This window comes from Aphelocoma coerulescens, chromosome 1A (assembly GCF_041296385.1).
Source record: "Aphelocoma coerulescens isolate FSJ_1873_10779 chromosome 1A, UR_Acoe_1.0, whole genome shotgun sequence".
NCBI lineage: Eukaryota > Metazoa > Chordata > Aves > Passeriformes > Corvidae > Aphelocoma > Aphelocoma coerulescens.
The window spans coordinates 57767774-57787395 of record NC_091014.1 but is presented as its reverse complement, the minus strand read 5'-3'; the positions used below and the strand labels follow the sequence as shown (position 1 = coordinate 57787395).

Below are 19622 nucleotides of genomic sequence, written 5' to 3'. Positions count from 1 at the left end.
CTACAGCTCCCACAGTAAAGATGTCATAGCAGAGTGCAGCAGCTACAGGTCACTTGCTTGGCTTCAAGCTTCCCAACCCCAAGTTTGGGTTGTCCCAGTTTATGTTTCATCTATGCCTTGACTGTAACCTGGCAGTTTTAAGATAAAAAGTGGAAATCTCTTTGACCCTGTCTGCAGTCCCTGGTGACTTGGAGACGGTTCTGCAAAGCTGGCTCTTTGCCAAGCACCTGTGGGCAATGGTAGTGTATCCTTGGGAAAGGAGGGTTAGAAGGACAGTGGTTGTGTCCCTGCATGTTACAGGTTCCATGCACAGGTCCAGAGAGCACGAGCTCAGCCCCAGCCATCAGACATGCACACGTTTGTCTGTGTGTGTGTGTCAGAGGGGAAAGGACAGAGAGTTTTCCTTTTAAAATTAAATTCATACGATAGCCAGGCCTTTCAGCTTTTTAATGCAAACAGTGATTTATCGCTGCACTTAAAGAACGAGCCAGGAGCAAAGAACGGGCTGTCCTTTCGTGTCAGAGCGGCAGCAGGTGCCTGTGGCAGCAGTGCAGAGAGGTCGGGTCCCAGCACAGAGCCTCTGCCGTGGGAAGGCAGCACAGCTCCATCACCCTCACCCCACCATGGCTGCTGAGGTCCCAGCCTCGGGTTACAGCCATTTCTTCTTGCTGTGAGAGAAAAAAAAAAGAAAGGATTGACCGTCTGTTCCCCTTCTCCTTCCTCCTTTCTTTGGCTGCTGGAAAGACAGTGCAAAGTGCTCTTGGTACACGCAACATGAAGCTTGACACTCATCTTCTATAAATTAAATCCCAATAAACCCACCAACGTGAAGATTGCTTGCTTTAAGCGTTGCCAGCTCAAGGCTTCTCCAGCCTTCCTGAAGGTTTCTTACCTCTTGAATGTATTGCACTTAAACTCAGTCACTTCAGTTTTGCCTGCCCTGTAATATTCCTCCAGAGATTCAGAACAGCAACATGCATAGCAGCACATCCTTCATCCTCAATGTGCCCAGGCCATAGGTCTTTCTGCTTGATCTTCCTGGGGCCTTCCAACTTTTCCCTCTCCTTGTTCTGAGCAGACACTTTACTTTATAAGATACTTACATTTACGCTATTATCCCGAAACCCTGTGTGTGGTATGAGTCCTGATACAAATAGCTCCTAGCATGGAGAATGAGAATGGACAGGCTTCCAAAGATTTTTGGGATTATACAGGAGAAGGTGGCATTGAAAGGGAGCTGGCTCTTTTCTTCCTGGATCCGGATCTTGTTGTGTGACAGAGTTTTAGCCTGATTAAAAAGCTGGTTTTCATGTACAGCTGGTGTTATTTGGTGTCAGTCTCTGATTTTTCAAGATTTTGCATCATTTAGCCTCCCTGTGGTATTTTACTTTCTCTCCAAGCTGAAAACGTTAGTACCTAATGACCTAGTTGTGAATTTTTCCCAGGAAAGTATCAGCATCTGTGGCTGCATTTGTGTCTGTTGCTAGATTTTGACTGGTCCAGTGTTGTGTTTTTTCCAGCACCCAACTAGTACTTGTCTAGTACCTGGACAAAGAAGAGTGAGTGCCAAAGTCAATGCAGGTTTGAGGGGTGTCATTAATCAATCAGTGTAGTCCCTACAGTAATACAACTGCTGGATTATCTCACCCTTCTCTGCTGTACCCTTCTCTGAGTGCACACAGACACACACAGAGAAAGCTGGGGATAGGCACAGGAAGGAGGGAATGTATGAAGCAATTCAGGATGTTTGGCAATAGAGTGTTAGCAGCTACTGTGTATGACCATTTTACTCTCAACAACTTTGATTCTTCTTTTCATAGCCCTGGTGCATTCTCTGCAATGGGGACTGAAAATTGTCTGGTTATCTTGGTTTGAAATACAAAGAATTGGGAAAAAAATGCATATTTAGCCTAATCTTCTCTATAGGGCAATAAGTTCAATGCATGAAATGGAGAAAAGAGGACAGCTTTGTAATATTTCAAGAGTTTCCTTCAGAGGATATAATTTGCTTCTAAAATGTTCTCACTTAGTAAAAATGCTCCTAAGTTAATATTAGCTGTATCTTCTATTATCCAGCCACTCTGTAGAGATATTTTCATAGCAAATTCATATTCCAGTTTGTCTGTCCACAAGTTGTCAGGGAAGATGTAAAGCATTTCCATCTCCAGTACACACAATGTACTTTCTCTCGACAAATATTAATTGAGTTTTGGTGTGCTTCTCATTTGAGTGCTTGAAGTTTTTGAAAAAGTTAAGTCAAAAATAATGTGCTATGAAATGTGAAGTAAATCAAAGTCTGAAAAGCTGCAAAGCTATTGCTTTTTAACTGTTCAGGTCAGTTGAATAAAATGCCTTTATTGAAAACGCGATTTTTCTTTTAGATACAGTATTTTGATTCACATAGCTGCAATGGTCTGACTGTCATCTGTAGAAATCTGCACAGAGTAATAATTATTTGTGATGATTTGAGAAATGCTTGGACTGTCACGTATGAAAAATTGCTAGCTCTCCATTATTGTCTAGTGCTGAACATTTTTAAAAATACAATCTAGAACTTGGTGTATAGCACATATATACACTAAGCAGCGTAGTTATGGGTGCAAATTGTAAAAGCTAAGTCTTAAAATAGTCCAAACCGTGCTTGTAACTTCAAGGCTCTCCATCAAGGTTGCAAGAATCTTATTCACACCTTTCATGTGAAAACAGGATTGGAAACATGCTTGCATGTAACCTCATGCTAAAAAAACCCCCACCCTTTTAGCATCTGGGAAAACAAAAGGAACCCTGAAAAGCATTTTGTATATTGAGTAACAAATACCTCCTAGTACTCATATGGTGTAACTGGGGGGCTGGGGGAAGGAGAGCTGATAATAACTGAGATTTCTGACAACTGAAAGGCTCTCTCGATGTCACAAAACCAGGACCATTAGTGCCACCTATAGTTAGTCTGTCTGACACTTCCCACTTTAAGACCTTTCTTCTGTGGATTCTGAGGCTGCTGCACACACGCCTTCTGAACAAATGCTATTAAGAAGAATTCGGTGGAGATGAGCTCTGATTTTAACAGTGCTGGATAGAGCCAGCTGGGTGTTAGCTGGTTTTTAGTCAACAGACCACAGATGAGGGGAACGCCACAGCAACTTGCACAGTTCTAGCATAGGACACAAACCAAACCTCCAAACACAAAGGTAACTGAAGAATTAAAGGCAGATGCAAAGTCTTCGTTAATGCAAAATTGAATAGAAAAACCAGTTTAGCAAGGAATGGGACTGCAAACCCCTTTCACAATATTTATCTTCATTATTTCACTCTAAACTAATTTGGATAATTTTAGCCTTCAGTCTGCCATGATCAAATGTCATGTGAGCAGTCCCAGCATAGGCTGGTTGTGAGCCTGGTTGCAGTAATATAGAACTAGCTGCAGGCAGTGCAAGAGAAATAAACAAAACCCTGCCTAGTAAATGTGGGGGCTACTTCTTTCCATGATAATTTTCTATAGTGAGGGAGAATTTAAGTAATGGGCTTTTTGAGTGACACTTCAGTATTTCCATCCTTTTGTTTAAAAACTGCTTTCAGTGCAGGTACCTGTGAATTGAATTGATCTCTGTACCTAGTTTTCAGCACACTACTATATTCAGGAAAAAAAATAATTAAAAATTCCTTGTGTTTAAATCTGTACTTGCTGCTTGGCTGTCAAGCTTGGAAAGGTCTTCAAAGATTACTTTATCCTGCTGTGCCTAAGTAACCAGAAGGAAATACCTCCCATCTCATTACTCTGGTTTACCTTGAATAACCTTTGCCTGTAATGAGTTGATGACTGCCAGTTGGTCAGCATATGCATTTCTGGTCAGTATGTTCTCCAGTGCTCTCCACAAAAAGCCCTCCTGCCCCCCCCTGCACACACACACCCACCTTCCGCTGAACAGAAGAATCCACATGAGCAGAGTGTGCTGGACTTGCCTCCCTTGCTGTTACTTTGGGACTGACGGAGATGAGAAGCTTCTGGGATCAGAGTGTCCCCAGACTACTTTTTTCTTTTCCTTCTTTTAATGCCACTGAGCTTAGAAGTCTCCCGCTGCTCATGTCGCTTCACTGTTCAACTTGGTTGCTGCATCAGAAAAGGAAGGACAGCTTTGATCTTGACACGCTCTTCTTCTCTGTCCCCTTTACAACTTCTGTAGGAAAACAAAAACATGATTAAGTGCATCTATGGTGTCAGTCCTGTCAGGGAAGAACAGCTGCTTTTATCAGATGTCTTCCCAAAACCTTTAATGCCCTGATGAAGTCCAAGTCGAACTGTCAGAGGACAGATCCAAGCATTGGCTTTATCACCATCCCCACACTGCTCTCAGTGCTTAAAATCTGCACACAGGCTTAAAAGTGTCCTCTCCCAAAGTGGATTTATGCCATTACTTATTGTGGTTTCTAGAACTGAGGGAGCAGCAGGGACATCTGGTAATGACCACAGACACAGCCATCAGTGTCCAGGCAGCAGCTGCACGCTCACAACTCTGCTGTAGCCACATCTGTAACAGCTTTGGAGGAGGACAGTCCATGACCCTAATTGTTAGCCTTGCCCTTCAGAACATCCATGAGTTTAAAGATTTCTATCCTTTGGATCTTCTCTCTGGCTGCTTAAATTTGTGGGGTCTATTTTCCTCATTAGCTGTGAGCACATTTGCATTTTTACTCTGGCCAAGTGGACCTCTAGTTTAAACAAAAGTACTTCCAGTCTCATTTAAACTTACTGCTTCCCCAGTTCTCCTCACCAGCTTCAGGACTGAAATTGTAATGTGGCTTAAAAGCCTTGCCTGTAACTTAGAATGAAAAGGAACCATATTACCATTGGCTAACTCACTGCTAATGCATAGTTTCAAAATACTAAATTGAAAGTGCTGTTATGATTACCTTCCATGGTGCTGTAGACTCTAGGGGCCACAGAGCATGTCCTCTGTGCAGAGAGTTTGGTGGTTCTTTCAGGATTCCATTAAAGGTGCCTTACCTGACCTTTCACTAGAGCAGGGTGAATGTGGCCTTCCTATCAGCCACTCCTTCAGCAAGAGGGCTGTTCCCATCAAACCTTGAGGAGAGCCAGCAGGACTCTTTGTGTCTCTAGGGGAAGCAGGTAGGTCAGCTCTTCCAAGGTGCATCAGGTGTGTTAGTCAACTGCAATAGAAATGGGCTTTGACACAGTTGGCATTGTTCTAAGACAGTCACAAAATTGGCCTTTTTTCTTTTTTTTTTTTTTTTTTTTTTAGTAAACTGAAGTCAGTAGGACAAAATAAAAAGGAAGTTGAGCTTTCTATTTCCTACATGGCCCTTCATCCATCAGCCATACCAGATGGTGTTGTGTTTGATGGGAACAAGACAATCCCCTTTTACTCTTGCATTGCTTTTTAATGTGTTCTGTGTACCCCCAGGCAAGCCAGAGCACATGCACAGCTCACCCTGGGGTGCTGCTTAGTAAATGTATACTTAGTAAATGTAGCTCACCAAACTTTTATGCAATTTCTTCATATTTTTTTCCATGTTAAAAAGAGCGAGAGGAAAGTACCACTTGAAAATGCACAAGTGTAACCTTCTAAATGAATTTAATGTAGTACAGTCTCATTTGCAATTGCAAATACTAAGGCAGCATTTTCCCCCTTACTCTAAATGTCTGAAAATCTCATTAATGTTAATGTATGGGGGAGAAGTGCTTAGCCTATTGATGGAGGAATGAAATCAGGAGCAAAGCACAGCTCTACAAAGATTCATCTGCAGATTAAGGTCTGAAGTAACCATTAGATTATCAAATCTGACCTTCTATCTAATACAGACCATAGATTCTCATCCACTTAATTCTGTATTTATCCTAAGAACAGCACCAGAAAATCAAATACAGTGCATTAACATATTATAATGTAGCAATATATTCAGGCATTTCTCTTTTTTTTTAACTCTAAAACCAGAGGCAAACAGCAGTACTGTGCTATATGATTTTTGATGAAGATCTTCAGAAAGAGTGATTTCAGCTTTTTATCTGCTGCAAAGGAGAATGTGTATGTCTGTGTGTTTGCATAGGGTTTTGTTTAGTTCTTTGAAGATTATTCACTGGTAACTCTAACCAGTATAGAGCTGTTTCAGAACTATGACTTCTGTTTTGCTCTGAGGACATCATAAATTGAAATAGGGATTTTTAAATTTTTTTTTTAACAGAAAAAGTAATTTCCTTGAAAAAATCTGTGTGGGCCTTGACAGCTGCTTTCTAACATCTTATTTGGAAACTCCCCACCAGTCAGTTTTCCTAGAAAGCACGAAGCACATTTCACATCTGGCTTCTCATCTCTGACTATAACATAAAACTGCCCTTGAAGTGCACCTGGGAGGTATCCAGGGGGATACCACCCACACACAAAAGACAAGACAAGCCGTCTAAAAGAGCTGCACTGGACTACTGCACATTTTAACCACTAGCCAGCATTTTACTGAACAGAGGGGCAAAAGAGATGAGGAATGTATCAGGGAATTCAGAGGAGAAGCGGTGGGTGGCACTGTGCAAAACACAGAGGTCCCAGGCTTGGCACATATACGCTCTCTTGAAGGAAAAGTCTTCCTGCCCAAAATGGAGCTGCACCAGCCCCTTGGTGTCGCTTATCCCCTGAAAACATTTCTCTGCAGCCCACCACAGCCCAGACAGAGGGAGAGTTACGTGCTGCAAAAGCTTTTGCTGTCCCTTGGGTGGGTGAAACTTGGGCTCTTAGGGCTCATCTGCAACATTGCAATTTCTATTTCCTTTCTCTCCAAAGCTCAGAAATCCTGTGAGTGGCTTGGTCCCATCTTAGAGTTTCATTTGGGTTTTGACTCTAAAGTTTATTTGGATCCTTGTCTTTGAGTTTTGTTGGGTTTTTTAAAGATGAATCATGGCTAAGTACTGCTATTGAAAGCAGAGATTTGAACCCATGATTGCAGGAACTGGAGGTTCAGTATGAACTCCTGAGATGGTGCAAAACCATTTGCCAAGGACAAAGGATTTTGCCTGGCATATACTGGTTTTGTCTGGTATACTGGCAGGCAGGAAGACCCCTATAACCAAAGGAACACACATAGCAGGTGTATAAAGTCTACATTGCCTCAAATACTTCTTTTCAGTGTCCTGTGATTCATGTTAATTTAACAAGAAGGTACTAGATAAATACTTCTGAAAGACTCAGCATACAAGAAGGAATCTCAGACCTCCTTGCCTATCAAATAGGAAGGTCAATACTTGCCTTAATTCTTGTCTTTGAGGCTAAATTAATTATTGAGCATAAGGCTCTTTGAAATTTGCAGGTAAATGGTGTTAAATAAATGTAAATAACATTACTAAAATCTTCCCACTGTTGCTTTGAGGCAGTGTATTCTCAATATGTAATAAGGTATTTGTAGCAGTGAGGATAGGGGCTGCACAGCAAAACCACCTCTGAATAACAAACACAGGAGCCCTGCACTGGCATGGTCATCATATCTGAATGAATTTTCCTCTTTGAGAGTATCAGGAATATCCATGGGCTTCATTTACTCTGGTCATAGCCATATAAGCCATGTTCAAGGTCATAGCTAAGAAACATGACTATTAAATTCTCTAACATAAAAGACACCAGTAAGAAGAACACACAGAGTTTCCATTTTGTCAAATTTTCCAGCTCTGGTGTCTTCCTACCCCATCTCAGCAGCAAAAGGTCTAGCACTGCTGTAGCTGTGGATTGGACTGCAGAGTGGAGGCAAGATTTGTTTTCCAGGCCTAAGCAAAGCAGTGACCACATCTCAGGATGAGGGTTCTGTAAATACACTTGCCACCGTGCTGTGTGAGCACTTGTGCTGCTTCATGCTGTCTTCAAAGCAAAGCTCTGGATGCTGTGTGAACAGCATCTAATCAGTGTGCATCAAGAAGTTTGGAGACAAAAAGAGTTTATCTTCTAGAATAGTAACAGTTGTACTCAGCCACATAATGAATTATTCCATGCAGGGGAAGATCTGCTTTTCTATGAACTTGTATAATAAGCAAAAAAGGCAGTTAGAGTTTCCCAGCCCTTGACCTACTGGTGCCTGTGCTTCCTTTGCAGTTGTCCAACACAGCAATTCTTCATCAGATCAGACGAGACCAAGTGACAGACACGTGCCGAGCAAACAGCGTGTCCAGCAGGAAGCGCCGTGTGCTGACACCCAACGATCTCAAGCACCTGGTCGTGGATGAAGATCATGAAATGATCTATTGCTATGTTCCCAAAGTGGCCTGCACAAACTGGAAGAGAGTCATGATGGTTTTGACGGGAAGAGGCAAATACAGCGATCCGATGGAAATCCCGGCCAATGAAGCCCATGTGTCTTCAAACCTGAAGACCCTCAACCAATACAGCATCCCAGAGATCAACCACCGCTTGAAAAACTACATGAAGTTCCTCTTTGTTCGTGAGCCTTTTGAAAGACTGGTGTCAGCCTACAGGAACAAGTTCACCCAGAAGTACAACACTTCCTTCCACAAGCGCTATGGCACCAAGATCGTGAGGCGCCAGAGGAAAAACGCAACCCAGGAAGCTCTGCGGAAAGGTGATGACGTGAAATTTGAAGAGTTTGTGGCATATCTCATCGACCCACACACCCAAAGAGAAGAGCCCTTCAATGAGCACTGGCAGACTGTGTACTCCCTCTGCCACCCTTGCCACATCCACTACGACCTCATAGGAAAGTACGAAACGCTCGAAGAGGATTCGAATTACGTTCTCCAGCTGGCGGGAGTCGGCAACTACCTGAAATTCCCCACCTATGCAAAGTCTACGAGAACTACTGATGAAATGACCACAGAATTCTTCCAGAACATCAGCTCCTTGCACCAAACGCAGCTGTATGAAGTCTACAAACTTGATTTTTTAATGTTTAATTACTCAGTGCCAAGCTACCTGAAATTGGAATGAGGGATGGGTTGGGGGGAAAGAGGGGAGAGAAAGCCTGTTTTATTTAAGATTTTTATTTGTCATAATAAATATGGAGAATGGGTTATTTTGTAAATTAATATTTTCTTTTTTTGAATGATGCTGCGAGCAGCACAGTCAAAATTATTTAAATCAATTGTAAGAAAGGACAGCTCTCTTTGCAGGGTAACGGGATTGTGATGATCTAGCTGTAGAAATGAGTAATACTGCTACACTGTTTAAACAAATGTTAATTGTGTTCTGGTGAATTTCATTGATCTTGCATTCCTCCAGTTCTAATTAATGTTATTTATACTTATTTAAAACATTGTCTCTTGGTAGGTTTCACTTCAGCAGCAGAGATAAGATAACATGTGGACAAAAGGAGTCTGGTTTTGTGCTTTTCTTGATTCAGCTTGTTCTGGGTAATAATATTCTTCCATTAGCCATCGACGCAGGTAAATACGGGAATGGTTCTGGGTACCACATGCTTTGAGAAGAGTGGTGAAAAGAAGTTCCTTAGAAAGTAATGTTGCACTCAATACTAGTACAAAATCTATCTTTCTAGGCCTGAAAAGGAAAAGTAACTCAGATCTGGGTAGATTCATGATATCTAAAACCCATGACTGAAAGAAATGCGAATGTATTCCTTAGGGAAGAGAAACCATGAACCTTTTATAAGTCTTAATGAGTTTATAGAGAATATGACCACTCCCATTTGTCTCTTATTTTGAAGCCTTCCAGCCCAAATGAATTGGGGATGGTCCATCAGAAAAGAATCAGCATTCAGAAAGTGACTGTAAGAGATTTTTGAATGCCCAAAGCAATTGGCATTGACTTAATTCATATCCAGGATGGGGCTGTGGGGACCTCCATCCTCTTCAAGTCATGCCTTCCTAATTGATCTTAAGATGGGCAACCAAAACTGGCTCGAGAGACACCGGTCATGGTACGTTGCTATAAGTGATCTGGGCATGCCATTTGAAAAGTCAGGAAGTCATCTTCATGTTGATTGTCTAAGCATGCAAGGCAATTAAAAAGGTCTCATCTTCCTACAAGCTGGTTTCATGGCTTTTTCCTAGGGAGAAGAAGAAGCCTTCTTTTTTTAGTTGATGCCTAAATGCCATTGACAGGGATTTTTCTAAGTTCCAGTGGGTTAGAAATTAATCTGTCACCTCTAGTGTAAGACCATGACCTTTTTTCTTAAGGGGAGTATCTCAGTAGCAGTTGTTTTGTGTTTAACAGCTTTTTGGGATGGCAGATTGTTTTGGGTAAGCAAATACTAATCTATACACAGCAGATAAACAATGAAAAATGGGATTTCAATGTGGATCTGTTAGCCAGCTAGTGGGAGCAGAATTTCAGGCTTGTCCAGATGTTTGCTTCAGTGGATGCAGGTGAGGTGTATGGCCTGGGAAATGCTCTGTAGGCACTTCAGCGCTCGCGGGAAGAGGAGGCAGAGGGTAAATTGAGGCACTTGTGAAAATCCAAAATCCATTTTAAAGTTGATAGCTGGTTAAAAATGGAGCATTTAACTTGCCTGCATGTCAATCTTATGATCAGAACAAACCCTTTCAGAAATGACTGATGATTTAAATAAACTCAGCTGAAGGCAGAGCTGTTTCAACTGTATCAGACCCAGATCCTGAAAAATGTCATATTGTACAGTAGCCAGTAATATCCACTGAATTATATTAGTTTCCAGGACACAGATGTGATTAAAGAAGAAAAACAGTTTGCATTTTATTTGATAAAAATAAGTTGCTGAATAAATCTCATTGAAAAACAAATTAACATAACAAACAGCAACTGAAGCCCTTTCACAATTGGGTTTGGTCTCAGGCAGGATTCAGGTAATTATTTTTTCCATCATACCATACAAATAAATCTCTTATCCATTCTGTAACAGCCACAGTTTTTATAACTCAGGGCCTATTTATAACCCGGAGCACTGGCCCAGTGGCTGGCAAAGGGCTGGCTGGCTGTGGCTGACCCCTCTGAATTCCTCATCCATTGCTGGTTGTTGTTTTACTTTAAAGCAGTTTAGTCTCATTGAGAGTATGTGGAGCTGTTGCAAGTGCCTCTCATAGTGTGCCCTGGCTTTCTCGTGTTCTAGTTCAATGGTTGTATGCTTGTTAAAAAAAAACAACTGAGGCAGGTTCTCCTTTCCCCCCCCACAATACTTCCTACAAGATATTTGATAGCACTTCCTACAAGTGATTTGTGTGCTAGTTGGGTCTTGCATCCCACAGTGCTCATATTTTGGTCCAATTTCCTTTCCAGTTAGCTGTTAATCCATCCAACAGAATGTGATGTGATTTTTTTTTGTTTAAGACAAAAGTTGCTTCAGAAAGTAAATATTTAAAAAAACAGGGTGTGCTTCCCCCTTTTTTTTTTTTGTACTTTTCTCTGGCATCATCCCCACATTTTTATGTGTTCTGAAATATTTTCTGTAGTTTCACAGCTTTGGAGACACAAAACCTCTATATGGTAGCTGTGATAGAAAAGCTTTGGGTGAAAAATGTGTACAGGAGATCTGAGGAGTGACCATTGCTCCAGCTGGGATTTTTAGCAACAGCTTTGGGTTCGATTACCCAAATTCTGGCTCCCCACAGTGGGTAGCTCTGCAGATGGATGCTCAGCACTGAGAAGGCTTTTATGTGGACTTCAGTGGGTACTTAAAGTCACTTGCTTTTGAAAAACCTTGATCCCAAATTACTACAACCTGGCTATTTAGAGCATTATATCTATTTTGAGGTGCTGAGAATGGGCTATAGATCTGTGTTTAAAATGAACAGCTGACATGCCGGATTTAGTAGTGTCCTGTGCAGTGAGCAGCAAGCCGTCACCAGCTCAGAGCAGGATGACAAAAGTTAAGGAAAAACCATTTATTTTGATCTACTGGGTGTGTTATTTTGACTGAGCCAAAAAAAAAATCTCTCTTTTCACTGCAGCCACACAGGAGGACGTTCAGGGTTGTTCATGCTCATCTCAGTGAGCTGGCAGCCACCACCTGCAGTGGGGGGCAGCCAGGGAACCAGGTTGGTTTTACCCTCTAACTCTCTACTGGGTTTCCCAGCTGGAGGAGGAGGGGTTGGTCTGCTACTGAGTTCTGCCTCTCTCCCAGCTTCATTTCTGCTGTGGCCACAAGCTGATCCTGGGAGACAAACAGGCAGCAGTGAGCCACAGTAAAATGTGAAATATAGACATGCCCGTGCAGCTGCAAGGGCCACCCAGGAAGCTGCTGGCATAGAAGGGTGTGTGTTAATTATGTTGAGTAGTGATGAGCACAGAGAGGACCCAGTGGGGAAATTCCTGCTCCCCACCTTTGTCCCCAGCCCCCTCAAAGCTGCTGGAGCAGTGATCCTCATCTCTGAGCAGCTGATGCCTCCCTGTAATTTGGCAGGGCCAGCGCTGAGCCCAGCAGTGCTGGCAGCTCCATACTTGGCATGATACCCACAGCTGAGGGGTCATTCCCCACAAATAGCCCCAAGCACCTTAACCTGGAATGCAGGCTGGATTTGGCCCATCTGAACACGGTGGTGACTCCTGGCTGGTGGGATGTCCCCCCAAACCATGGCCCAGTCCATGTTTCAGCCTCTTCATAAACCACGTCCATTATCACAGAAATGTGCAAACTGCCTGAACCATGCGCTGTGTAAGACAAGTGAAATAAATAATCCACAAGCAGAAGTGCTTTTAGAAGTGAGTTGACCCCAGATGTTTTAGGGTTTCACTGTAGTCTGCTGCACTTTTCAGGTACAAAAAGGGACTGTCCTTACTATTACTCTTGTTACAGAGAGTGTTATTTTCTTACATGCATGCACAATACAATGTGTACGAATAATTTAACATCAATGTGGGGTTGGATTTTTTTTTTAACCTATTTGTATGCAGTAGAAGGCTTGTTGTAGAAAAGTATCTCCTCATACTTAAATATACTGTTAATAAAGGAAAAAAGATAAATTATACATTGCCAACACAAGTGTGAACTGCTCATGAATCTTTCCTTAAAAAAGCCATTCAAGCCTGATTATTTTTCTAAGTAAATTCAATTAAATTGAAGAAAGAAAATTCCTCTCTGTGTGCTTTATTTATGCCTCATGCTTTCAGGGCGAGATTTTTGTCTGCACGGCTTTGCTTCCTCACCTGCCTTATTGCATACTGTAGGCAGGACACACTGAAGACTCAAAATTATCTACTCCTGTGGAGCAGGAGAAATCCCTTGATGGGATGCCTTGGCAGGGCAGCCAGGGGACCAAGCCCAGGCAAGGGGGAACCAGCAGCTGCAGAACTCAACCACAGAGGGAGGGAGGGAGGGAGGGAGCTGGGGGGAGGCTTTACCAAATTGAAATCACATGCACACAAACCCAGAAACTTCCATTTTTGGGGTAACGGAGTAAGAAATGGCTTCTCAGCACAGCTCTTGGGTGCAGAGCTTTAGGGTGATTTCCTTCATTGCTTGTAAGTGGAAAGAAAGCCCAGTCCCTTATACTGCCACAGAGACTGACAAAATTGGATTTGCACCATTGGAAGAAATCTTGAGGATTTGTCCTTTTGGCAAGGCTTGATTTTTCCATTAAATAATTGCAAATTTACAAAATCCCTTCCTGTTGGTACCCAGCAGCTGCCCTGCGATACCAGCCTCAGGCAGCTGCTGTAGGACAGGAGAGCTGGCAGCAGCAGGGCTGTGTGCAGCACCCTGGTGCTGGGAGAGGGATGTGGAGCACTGGGGGATGTGAAAAAGTGGCAGGATCCTGCACAACTGAGGTGTCCTCTGACCCAAATAAGAGATTAAGTCCAGCAGAGATGATGCAAAGTTTGAAGAAAGCCTGTTCCTGTGGTCACAACATGCTCCCTGTGCAGGCACAAACTCCAACTCTTCCCAACCTTTGTTTGGATGGAAATACATTTCATTCAATTCCATCATAATTACAAAAGAATTAAAAATATGGGGAATGGGAAGGAAAAGAGGAGAAAGTCAAGCAAGTGCAGCCAGCAGCAGAGCAGAAACCAGAGCATATCCCTGCCAACCAGCAGCACCGTGCCTTTCTCACTCACTGTGTTGCACATCATCACGTACAAGACTCCTGATGCCACACAAAAATATCTTGCTTTTCCAGTTGCACTCACAACTTTGCCAAAGATGGAAAATGTTGAAATATTAGAGTCTGGTTTAATTCCTCAGTGCGCTAAAAGACAACGCATCCAAATGCCACCTCCCCAGACTGCATGCTAATCAGTTTTAAAGGAAATCTATGTTGATAGAGAAAAATCAACTTCATCTTCCCTATTGGCATGACAAGAAGCCAGCTTTTTCTCCTATTGTCGCTCTACTGGTGTGCTCGAGCCTCTGGACTCTGAGATTCAACTCACTGTCAATGAAAACCTTCTGCTGGCTAAGTCAGAAGCATTTAGGAACAACAGCAGTGGCTTATTCATGGAGGAAAAAATATGGAAAATATTATCATTCATTTATACATTGTTTACAATATATTTTGCCAATATTTTAATAACATTACTGCCTTTGACTGTCCCTATTTTTTTGAGTAAAAGCAACCTGAGCTAACATTCCTTTAGGTGTTCAGGAGCACACATCCTGTCACTGTGCAACAAATGGACAGATCATGTTGGAAAATGAGACATAGCACTAACAGTAAAATTAGGTGGGTTTGAAAATCTCATTTCAATCAGAGTTTTTAATTAAAAAACAACCAACCAGCAAAGCTGTTTTCTTCAGTGAGAGAAAAAAATCAATCCAAAGTTTATGCCCTGGTTTCTGTTTTTTTCACTAATACGTAAAGCTGTCAGGGTAAAATACAGCTGAATAATAACAGCTCAGCTATTAAGCTTTGGCTTATTTTAAAATCTAGAATTTTACTGTGACAATTCATGACTTTTTAGCAGCAAGAGGTCTCTGTGCTATCAGCAGGTATTTGCAGCCCTACATCAAGTCAAAATCTGCAACCCACAGCAGTTATAATTTCCCATAAAAGCTTGTGCAAAGTCAGGGTTTAACCTTTACCTAAGCCTTTCTTAGGCTCAATTTATTCAGACTTCCTTTAGCAGATAACTATTCTAGCTAAAACTGATTTAGTTTTATGTCTAAAGTAGAGGGGTTTTTAAAAAGTGATTGCTCTATGAATGAAATCAATCACTGCATTTTTTATTATTTTTTTAAACTTCAAAGAAATTAATTTAGAAAGAAGGTCAAATCAGAGCAAGCAGCCACACCATGGAGAGGCAAGCACTGTTTGCAGAGGTGTCCAGGTAAATGCTGATGTCCCCATTCAAGAAAAACAAAATATATTCCTTTGAGGAATTACAGCTATTTGTGCTTTATTAAGAAACTTGCCTTCAGTTATATGGAAGGACATAACAACTTAACTAGTTTGAATTAATTTTGCAATGTGCTTTTCTAGTTTATCATAGAAATGTTCCTGCTCTGTGTGCAATATGATTTTACATGCTATATGTATCATTCCCAAAGCAGATGCTTTTAAAGCCTCCCTTTTTCCCTTAGAAAAAATTCAAAAATTAAACCCACAATTTTTTAGTGAAAAAAGCTCTTGAAGTTAATGGTGCAAAGATTAGAAGGAGGCACAGCTGAGTGCAATTCAGGTGAGAAATTAAGTCTTTATACTGCAGAAAAGGATTGCAAGATGGGAGGAAATTTAAGATGGAAGGTCTCGGTTTGGGGAGTCTCCTTGTGAGACACTGAAAAATAAATTAGAGGAAATGTTTGAGAACACATTGAGGTGAACAATTTTGCTTTGCTCATTGTAGTGTGTTTCATGTTACCCAGCAAATCTTTACAAGGGATACTGGAAGCTGATTAAAATCTATAAATGCTCACATACAAAATGGTATTCCATGCTGGGAAATGCAGCCAGAGCAGAGCACATAGGCTCCTAAGCAAGGAGTTACAAACTTGGTTTGCAGCATCTGTCTTACTTTTCATGATGTAAAGATGTCATATGGAAAGCATTCAGGTGAACACTTCTGAAATAATTAACTGATTTCAGGTTTAAGTCCATTTGTGCTTGGTTTTGAGCAGCAGAAGACTCATTTAAAGAGGATGGAATTTTCACTTGGGAAATATATAGGTGCCCTCTATACTTTAGACCAGGATAAGGCTGCAGTTAGCCTTTTTCTCATGTGTGTTGTCACAGTTCCTGTGATAGGTGTTACACTTAACTCCTCCATTATTATCAAATTACTGTGCACAGTGAGCTTTTGAGGTGTGCAGAGATTTCCAGTTGGAGACAGATACTTTGCCTTTCCCTCCAGCAGGACATTTCAGTAGGTGTATTCAACCAGGTGTGCTCCTGCTTGTGAGTGAAATAGCATGCTCACATTTTTCCTTTGATTAAACAAAAAGCCTCAGGATAATTAGCTGAAGAGGTGATGGTGATAACTGATGGTTTCCTTTTCCATCAGAGATCTTGCTAATGCAGTCTGGATCTACCTCATGATAGATGTGAACTGAACACAGCCCTGTGCTGCATTGCAAGATACTTCCCCCCTTTTCAGAGGCTGTCATAGTGGAGAGGCATCCTAAACCTGGGCATCCCATCCCCCTGTCACTCACAGTCATTCATTTCCATCCAGTGACCATCACTCTGCCATACAGAGCAAACACAGCTCCTTGCATTTTTTGGCCTCAACTGTCTTCAGAAAAAAGTTTTGAAGTTAAATTTGTCATGGGTTGTTGACTAAGGATTCCAGGCCAACTCTCCCATTTCACAAGAGGAGTTAAATTGGTCTCAGTGTCATACAAAGCTGGCTCTGCTCCATGGCCATCCCCCTGTAGCCCTGAGGCAAGCACACAGGCTTGCTCCTACTTCTGTGGCAATAGCCCTCCTGCTCCTGGTCCTGAAGGCCTCTGTTGGAAAAGAGATTCCAGATTATTCTGTGGCTTTCTGAGGCTTCCTGCAAACAGAGAGCTGCCCTCAGAGCATGCAGAAGGTGCATGGGTCTTGCCTAGTCCATGGAGCTGTAAGCCATACCTACCTAAAAGCAGAAGAAATGGGGGAAAAAAATCTCCTATGTGTGGCAGGGGCTTTCTACATAAGTATGGACAGGACAAAATGGATTGCAAATAGATATCCTTATCTAGCAGCAGACTTGACCATGAAAAGAAAAAACCAGATAACTACAAACGAGCTTCTGCTGAACACTTCGATTCCATAATATGCCAGAAAACTGGAGGCAATGTTGTCAGAGCTGAATGAGAATCAACAACCAGAAAGGTGAGCATTCATTAGTTTTGTCTCATGTCATTGTGAGAGGGTTCCTATGGTAATAGGACATTTTTCTCCTTCTTGTAATGAGTGCTAAAAATGTTTGTTTCTCTTAGTGCCAGTCTAAAAGCCATACAAATTCCAGAGGTATGTGTGCACTAGTCAGTGCTTTAAGTGCAACCTCTGTATCTATTAAACATTTATGTAATGCAATAATCTCAAGTCAGAAGGACTTTAAAATATTTACAGGTTTTACTAAATGTTTAAAATGCAATTTTTGTGGCAAACAGCAGAACTGCACTTCCTGTGAACTGCTGGACTTGGTGTCAAATCAGAGCCCTGTGACAGCCCAGTGTGAGGCCCCAGTCTGCTTAATGCTCTACAGTCAGACTCAAAGCAGGGCATTGAGGTCTCCCTGAGGGGTGAATGCTGTCACAGCTCATGTCAGTCTCATGTACAGGGCACGTAACCAGACGTGGGGTCTAACAGAGCTGCATTTCCTGCTCTTTGGCTCAGTAACCTTGCAGTGCTTCCAAAAAGTCTTTAAAAAAAAAATTGAAGCAGCTTTCTGATGTGGGAATAGAGCAAAGGCCAGCTGGAAATGAAACCTGGGAATGAGTATGTCTTTTTAGATCTGAATTCACAGCATCTTAGATCTTTCATTTTTCACAAATGACACACAGGTTTTTTAAAGGTTTCTTTTTTTCAAAGGCCTCACTGTCTGCTGTTACAGGGGGACCACAGTCCCCATACATATGTGGTAGACTTCACACTACAATAGTATTTAGTGGCTTTAGTGGGTTGGGTCTAAAGAAGCCACAATGGTCATGGTAAAGCTTTAAGACGAAATGAATGAAAGAGAGAGAGCTGATCAGCCAATCTTCATGTCAGACAAATACAGAGCTTGCTTTTGTCTCCAAATCATCCAAACTTTTGTCCACAAATTGGTACCTGAGCTGATCCCAGTTACCTAAATGTGCTCAAGCTTAGCAAGTTCACTTTGATTCTGGAAATCCTCCAAACTTCAGAGATATTAATCTATTTTAAGTGAAAGCTACCCTTTGTCTCCCTAGAACCAGAATTAATCAGACATGTCTACAGTTTCCTATATAATGAGTAAAAATTGGTTCAGTCTTCAAAACAATTGACATGAAGTATGTTCAAATATTTCTCCAGAACCCTGGACACTTTAAGGTAATAAAAGAATTAATTGTGCCAGCACTGAGAAAACAGAAACAAAAAGAGGGGAAAAGGGCTTTGGATGATCTAAAGTTAACCATAGTATGGAGATTCATAGGAAAGTAGCAGATGATTGCCTCTCAAGGACAAAACCATTATTGTTGCTTGTAACTTTTGAAATACCATTTAGAATGTCAGATTTATTAAAATACTATTCTACTGTATATGGGACATGGCAACAATTTCATTAATCTGAACCAGGAGATGACAGAAAAATGTTAGCAAACAGACAAAATCTTTTTAAAGATCCTATTCATAGGAAAACTTAGAATGCAAATCTGAGAACTCAGCATTATTAAATCTTGAGGATCTGTTCAGAAGTCAGTAGATGTCTACCATATAATTCATTCAGGATTTCACTCGCACCCTATTTCACTTGCAAAAAGCAGATTTAGAATTATTCAAGGGAAGCACTTCCTTGACCTCCCAATACTTCAAGCAACTCTTGAAGAGGAAACAATCTCCCAAAAGAGCAAGTTGAAGAATGCTAAGTAAAGCAAGAAGCATATTTCAAGTATAGTTTGGACTGAGAAATAAAAGCATAAACAGAGGATATGATGAACTAGCCTGCATATTAAATAAACACTAGCAGGACTTGAAAACAAAATAATTTTTTAGCTGCAGAGAAGGTAAAGCCCATCCAGCCCTGCCAATGCTGAATGACTCCTGCTCTTGGGTACCCACCCAGAATATGGCAGTCTTTATATTTAGTAAACTACTAAAGGTTCTAGCTTTAATTGTATATTATTCATGTCTTGCTAATATTGGATTCCCCAGGCTATTAATGCACAGCTTGCATGATGATCAAATTTTTGTTTAATTTAACAGAAAGCCTTTCCTTTAGGACTATCAGAATTAGGCTTTAATGACAAAACACACCTCTTTCCTAGTTCTTTACTGATACCAAAAACTGATCTTTTGACTTCAAATACATATAGAAAAATGATAATCCAAAGGATTACTGAGCAACAGACTGACATGATTAGGAAGGGATTAGAGAACACAATTAAAACAATGTATGCTATCACAAAAAATCTAGCCAGAAATAAAAGAAAAACCCTACTAAGAGACTTCACAGCACTTCCAGTCATTTTGGTACTATTTGTGAGCATTACCTCACTTTTTTCAAAGAAGATTATAATTCAATTACTGTATTCTGTTGCCATTTTCTGCACCTCTGAAGAGACTATCTCATTTGCAGTAGCAATTT

The 19622-nt window shown here is 41.4% G+C and overlaps 2 protein-coding genes across 5 annotated transcripts in view; one reads left to right on the top strand and one right to left on the bottom strand.

Annotated features, from left to right (window-relative positions):
- Positions 1–13004, top strand: part of CHST11 (carbohydrate sulfotransferase 11) — a 167964-nt gene extending 154960 nt beyond the window's left edge. For all 3 annotated transcript variants that reach the window (XM_069002971.1, XM_069002970.1, XM_069002969.1), the window contains one exon: positions 8085–13004. In XM_069002971.1, the coding sequence (XP_068859072.1) occupies positions 8085–8933 (849 nt within the window). In that variant the 3' untranslated portion in view covers positions 8934–13004. The remainder of the gene's footprint in view (positions 1–8084) is intronic.
- The window catches only part of SLC41A2 (solute carrier family 41 member 2), a 67122-nt gene continuing 47948 nt past the window's right edge, over positions 449–19622 (bottom strand). Inside the window, exons 11-13 of one of the 2 annotated variants that reach the window (XR_011147947.1) lie at positions 4749–5166; positions 3913–4175; positions 449–668 (exon numbers count right to left, since the gene is read on the bottom strand). The gene's annotated coding sequence lies outside the window, so the exon portion shown is untranslated. The remainder of the gene's footprint in view (positions 669–3912; positions 4176–4748; positions 5167–19622) is intronic. The other variant, XR_011147948.1, reaches the window with a different exon arrangement.